The sequence below is a fragment of the Zingiber officinale genome, chromosome 3B, assembly GCF_018446385.1.
Source record: "Zingiber officinale cultivar Zhangliang chromosome 3B, Zo_v1.1, whole genome shotgun sequence".
NCBI classification, from domain to species: domain Eukaryota; kingdom Viridiplantae; phylum Streptophyta; class Magnoliopsida; order Zingiberales; family Zingiberaceae; genus Zingiber; species Zingiber officinale.
This window is the reverse complement of record NC_055991.1, coordinates 85,760,065-85,765,758: the sequence shown is the minus strand read 5'-3', so window position 1 is coordinate 85,765,758 and position 5,694 is coordinate 85,760,065. Positions and strand designations below refer to the sequence as shown.

Genomic DNA, 5,694 nt, shown 5'->3' with positions numbered 1-5,694 from the left:
AAATAATAATAATAATTTTACATTTTGTTTAAACTTCATTAAAATTATTTTAAAATAATTATAATTATTACTTAATTTTGTTACAATAACACTAAAATAAATATATTTGATTTTTATAAACAAAATGTTCATTTAACTATTTATTAAATGCGAGATGCCCTTTCAATTTTTTACTTAGTAGAATTTACATAAAAAGTCAGTATCTTATTTTTGAGCTACTTTGATTAAAGTTGCATGATTTTTTGTTTCGACTAAAATATGTCGTTTTGTTTTTTAAGATCAGTTAAGAATAAAGACGGAGTTTTATTTTAGGCCCTTTTTTTCTATCAATTTTTTTTTAAGTTCTAAAGTGCAATTAAATTTCTTAAACGACAAACTGTAATGTAGATATTAATAAATTCATAATTAATGATGAAACGGATAGATACGATTTGGTTGGGCTTTGGGTTTTGCAGTTGAACCGGTGCGAATCAATTTGGTTCAGACTCTGGTTTGGCTTTTTCTAACAAACCGGGTATCGGAGTCGGTTTGGGTGATTTCGGATTCGGATGTAAAAAGCTGGACCGGTCTGGAAGCTGCTCATGATCTTCCAGAGACTTCCAGATTGAGGCGAAGAAGCTTCCATTTTCTTCTCAAAAGTTGCAGAGACGCCAGTTCTTCGCCCTTTGCTTCTTATAAACTCCTCGTCTCTCCGTCGCAGTTTTCATTTCAATCAAGACGAATCGAAGCCGAGGAAGACGATCCAGATCCAGATCCAGCGAGGTGCAGCCATGGATGTGAGGATGGTTAATCTGGATGGCCCTCTGTTTTCTTCTCTGCAGCACCTGATCGACGCACCCGACGAGATGGAGAAGGCGATGGGCGCGTCCTCCCACGCGTACGCCCGCGACGCGAAGGCCATGGCGTCCACTCCAGCCGACGTCAAGGAGCTCCCTGACGCCTACGTCTGCGTCGTCGACATGCCCGGTCTCAAGCCCGCCGACGTCAAGGTCCTGGTCGAGGACGACCGCGTCCTCATCGTCAGCGGCGAGCGCAAGCGCCAGGACGAAGAGGGCAACGCCAGGTACCTGCGGATGGAGCGCCGCGTCGGCAAGTTCATGCGAAAGTTCGCCCTCCCCGACAATGCCGACGTGGACGCCGTCTCCGCCGTCTGCCTGGACGGCGTGCTCACCGTCACTGTCAAGAAGGTGCCCCCGCGGGAGCCCAAGACCGTGGACATCAAGGTCGCCTGAGCCGTCCGTGATCAGGTCATCGATCTCACAACATATTCCTCCTGCTGTTTTCCGTGTTTGTTTTTGATGGCCTTCTTTTCTGGTGGTTTGGGAAGCTCGATCAATAAAATGTAGCTATGCGTTTTGTAGCAATGTCTGTGGGGATTATGAACGCAGTATGGTTCGGTAATCAATCTCATTGAGATTTGTTCGCATTAATTCCTTACAGACATGAATCCGAAAGAACAAACGGATTGAATAAAACCGAAATAAAATCGTCTCTGCTAATCTTAATCAATTGTTAGATTCCCCCTCCTCTGCCGCCGCTAGGGTTTCGTCGTCGTGCGAGATGAAGGACGGGAAGCCGAGGAAGGAGAGGAGATCCGGCGGAGCAAGGAGGAGAGGAACGGAGACCGGCGCCGCGAAAGGGAAAGTTTCCTTCTTTTTTTTAATTGCACATATTCTTATTGATAAAGTAAATTGAAACAGTTGAGCGCAAAAAAGGAGAATATATACCAAAATAATTCGATAGGCGGTCAAATCGACTGCGAGCTCATAAAGTCGCCAAGGGAATCGATCCGCCCACTTCGTTCTCCGGAATCGCCGCCATGGCCACTGCTCGCAACGCCTCCCACGGCTCCACTACTGCCCTCCTCAACTTCGTCGCCCTCCTCTGCTCCATCCCCGTGATCGGTGCCGGCATATGGCTGTCCTCGAAGCAGGACAACGAGTGCGTCCACCTCGCCCGGTGGCCCGTCGTCATCCTCGGCGTCCTCCTCCTCCTCGCCTCTCTCGCCGGCTTCGTCGGCGCCTACTGGAACCGGCCCGCGCTCCTCGCCGCTTACTTCTCCTGCATGGCCGCGCTCATCGTCATCCTCTTCTCCCTCGTCGCCTTCGCCTACGCCGTCACCGCCCCCGACGGGTCCTACGCCGTCCCCGGCCGCGCCTACCGCGAGTACCGCCTCGCCGGCTACTCTGACTGGCTCCGCCACTACGCCCTCGCCCGGTGGCCGGAGATCCGTCTCTGTTTAAGTGCGTCCGAGCTCTGCCGGGAGATCGGCCGGGACCGACCGTACCTCACCGCCTATCAATTCTTCCACACCGAACTCTCCCTCTCCAGGTGATTATTACTCTCTTACAGATAACACCCTCTTATTTTGTTTATTTTATTTCCGATAAAACATCGTGTTTTATCAGTAAATACAAAATATTTTTTAAAAGATCACTTTCCCAAACGGCCCTCTTTGGATTTTGATTTTTTTTTTAAAAAAAAAAAGCGTATACAGTTTGATATTTCTAAAGAACGTATTTATTTTTTAAAAAAACCTTCTTATTTAATTTTTTAAAAAAAATCTTCGGCTAGTCGGAAATCACACGAGAATTTTGAAAATAAGGAGAGTATTCGATAAATCACATTAAATAAGAAGGTATTTTGAAAAAAGAAGTGCGAACTTTAAAATATATAAAACTTAGTGAGCTTTTTTGGAAATTTTAAAATTCAAGTCCATCCTTCGGAAAATATTTTTGTTTTGAAGTTGAGGGTAGAATAGCAAAATATATAAAACGAAATTCCTCTTACACTGAGTGTGCTACTTGCCGCAGTCCGGTTGCTGCAAGCCGCCGGCAGTGTGCGGATACGAGTACGTGAACCCGACGCTGTGGGTGAACCCGAGCGAGCCAGTGGCGAGCTCGGATTGCCTGATGTGGAGCAGCGAGGACGGCCGCCTCTGCTACGACTGCGCCTCCTGCAAAGGCGCGTTGCTGGGGAGCCTCCGATCCGAGTGGCGCAGGGCCGCAGTCGTCCTCGTCATCGCCGCCGTCCTCTTCGTCTGGGTCTACGCCTTCGCCTGCTGCGCCTTCAACACCACCCGTAAGTAGTAGCAGCGTTCTTTCAGCTGGTTTTTCGTTGCCTCAATAAATAGAATCCACACCAACTCGAACGGTGCAGTAGTATTTATTTACCTATTTTGAGTTGTACCTAACAAATATATAAAAATTAAAAGAACCTTCTAAATAATATAAATCGTCAAGAAAAAAAAAACAATTCATCAACTATTTTGTATCTAAATAGTACAACAAAAAAAATTACCTTCATCCTCCTGTCCAAAACTTGATAAGATGAATATTAAAAATGTGACATTCACGTTGATTTTCTATAGATTTCACTCCAACCTATAATACAAATGGTATCAGTGTCGAGTCAGGAAAGGGATCTCCGACGATGATCCTTCGACGTACAAATCAGTCTCCGACGAATAAGAAAAAGAAAGGAGCGGAGCAACAAAAAGGCTGTAGTGCAACAGTAAAATATCGCATACTTCCGTTGATGTTTGGACTCCCCTTTATATAGAGCTCTGGTAGCGTGTGTGTACGTTTCTCAAGGCAAGCATGCATCTCAAAGTTTTTCCTTGAAAAGATCTGTCAATAAAGTATCTTTGACATAGTACCTTAACGGTTCAAGCATATTTTAAAGTGACAGTGAAAGTTTCCGTCGTACGATCCTCTGTCTGACTATGTCGTTTGTCAACAGCACTAGCTCCCAAAAGGATATCGAAAGATAGCCTGCTATGTCTGTTGCTTGGCCGAGTGGAATAGTCGCTCGGTCGGAATTCCACCGTCCGAGTGTTATCTGTTGCTGGACCAAGCGGGATAGCTGCTCGGTCGGAATTCCACTCCACATGTTCTGTTGTTAGGCCGACCGGGATAACCACTCGATTGGAAGTCCACTGTTCACATGCTCGGTTGATGTCGAGTCTGCTATTAGGCCGAGCGAAAGAGTCACTCGACCGAAGTTGAATCCTGTCAATGCCAGGCCTTGCTGTCTGGCCGAGCGGGGTAACCGCTCGGCTCAACTTCTGAACGTCGTTCTCCCTTGAGCGTCGATTATTTGAATGCTCCCTGTGTTGAAGTCAACGACGGGTCGGAGCCCTCTCCCCAATCGGAGCATGATCCGTCCGATCGGTCGATATCGTCCACTTATCAATCGTCTTGACTTTGACCTCCACCGTGACAGCAGAGTAGGGCCTCTCAGCATCACCGCATCACTATCAAACCATAATATTTTTTTTCTAATTTGGTTCAAAAAACATAAATTTTATTAAAATTATTTTAAATTGATTAAAATAAAATATAATTAATTAATTATTATAATAATATTGGATTAGCTTGTAATAGCTAATAGAGTAGTTATTAAATATTTAATAATTAATAGTGTGGGAGGCCTTTTATAAACTCTACAATCCAGAAGTCCTAACGATTCAGGATTGATTGACATAGAATTTTGTAATAGAATTGGATCTGAACCAACTGTCTTCATTGATGTCCGATGAGCAGCAACAGAGGGGTCGTATGGGAGAGCGCGAGAAGGTGGCGTCGACGGCTTGTGGATGGGGATGGGAACGCACGAAGGTCTCTAGTTTCTCACGACTTGCGGAGGGAGACAGCGATGAGACGCCATCGATAATGTTCTCTAGCTGCTTGATGAGGAAAATGGGAGCGGGAGCAACGACAACGCCTCACGTGAGTGAAGCCCCAAGGGGAGTAGTGGCAACGAGCATCTCGTCAAGTGAGGAGAGGGGAGAGGAGATGAGAGTGGCATAATTGCAAAAGTGACTATGTTCACCCTCAGGGCATCCATCAACCCGTCTTACGACCAATACGAAGTAGGTAAATCACGAATGACTACTAGCCCTGGAAATAGTGACTAACGCATGAGAAAAATATTCACCTCAACTATGTCAAAATTTGAATCCTAGACTTCAAGTTGATAGTACTTCATGCTAATCACTAGATCATCCCGAGAGAACAAGAGCAGCATAGCGAATTGACAGAGAGAAGAGATGACACAATAAAATGATTTTTAACTTTTGGTCTATAATTAACATTTTATTTAATTAATTCAATCTATTACTTTCTCATAATCTAATGAAAGTATCCTATTAAAATACGTATAAATTTATTTTAAATTTTAAAATATATAAAAAAATTGTTGATTTATTACATATTTTCTATATTATTATTATTATTATTATTATTATTAAATTTATTTTTTTTAAAAAAATACTCAGCTATCATGTTTTAGTTTTATCCGACCTAATTTTGATCTCAAATCAATCATACATTGGATCACAATCCTGCAAACTATAAACTATGACCGAAGGTAAGGGACACTATTATAATAGATTTATTGTAATCTAATGGTTAAAATTTTAACCCCCACGGATTATTACAGTTGATATCTATATGAACATTTTCTCCAATAAATTTTGGGATTAATTTTTAATAGGTATAAAATATATTTTTATAATTTATCTATTTACATCTTACCATAAAATCATAATCATTTATATTAAACTGTTTAGAATGACTAATATCACTTTTACTCTAATACTTCAGAGGCTGGATGCACTTTCAATTTTTACTCCATAATTTATATAAAAAAATAAAAAAGTATTTTTAAATAGTATCGTATTTTTGAGCTACT

General features: G+C 42.7%; 2 protein-coding genes across 3 annotated transcripts; both read left to right on the top strand.

Annotated features, from left to right (window-relative positions):
- Positions 1–621: 621 nt before the first annotated feature.
- Positions 622–1,697, top strand: LOC122056700 (17.8 kDa class II heat shock protein-like). 2 transcript variants are annotated; one of them, XM_042618775.1, is made up of 2 exons: positions 622–1,247; positions 1,517–1,697. In XM_042618775.1, the coding sequence occupies exon 1, from the start codon at positions 771–773 to the stop codon at positions 1,230–1,232; it is 462 nt and encodes a 153-aa protein (XP_042474709.1). In that variant the 5' UTR covers positions 622–770; the 3' UTR covers positions 1,233–1,247; positions 1,517–1,697. The 2 variants fall into 2 exon arrangements, with proteins under 2 accessions (XP_042474709.1, XP_042474708.1); XM_042618774.1 differs by having other exon boundaries at positions 623–1,247; positions 1,542–1,697.
- A 121-nt stretch (positions 1,698–1,818) lies between these two features.
- Positions 1,819–3,674, top strand: LOC122054989 (tetraspanin-2-like). The gene is made up of 3 exons (XM_042616394.1): positions 1,819–2,331; positions 2,715–2,752; positions 2,797–3,674. Exons 1-3 carry the CDS (start codon positions 1,820–1,822, stop codon positions 3,087–3,089), a joined length of 843 nt encoding a protein of 280 aa, XP_042472328.1. The 5' UTR covers position 1,819; the 3' UTR covers positions 3,090–3,674.
- Positions 3,675–5,694: the final 2,020 nt, after the last annotated feature.

What these genes read in the sequence shown, in the direction of transcription:
- LOC122054989 (XM_042616394.1), top strand. Translation starts at nt 1,820, where the DNA reads ATGGCCACTGCTCGCAACGCCTCCCACGGCTCCACTACTGCCCTCCTC. An exon ending in ACCGAACTCTCCCTCTCCAG is followed by an intron (nt 2,332 to 2,714) that starts GTGATTATTACT and finishes TTAAAATTCAAG; the next exon opens with TCCATCCTTCGGAAAATATT. An exon ending in TTTTTGTTTTGAAGTTGAGG is followed by an intron (nt 2,753 to 2,796) that starts GTAGAATAGCAA and finishes TCTTACACTGAG; the next exon opens with TGTGCTACTTGCCGCAGTCC.
- LOC122056700 (XM_042618775.1), top strand. Translation starts at nt 771, where the DNA reads ATGGATGTGAGGATGGTTAATCTGGATGGCCCTCTGTTTTCTTCTCTG.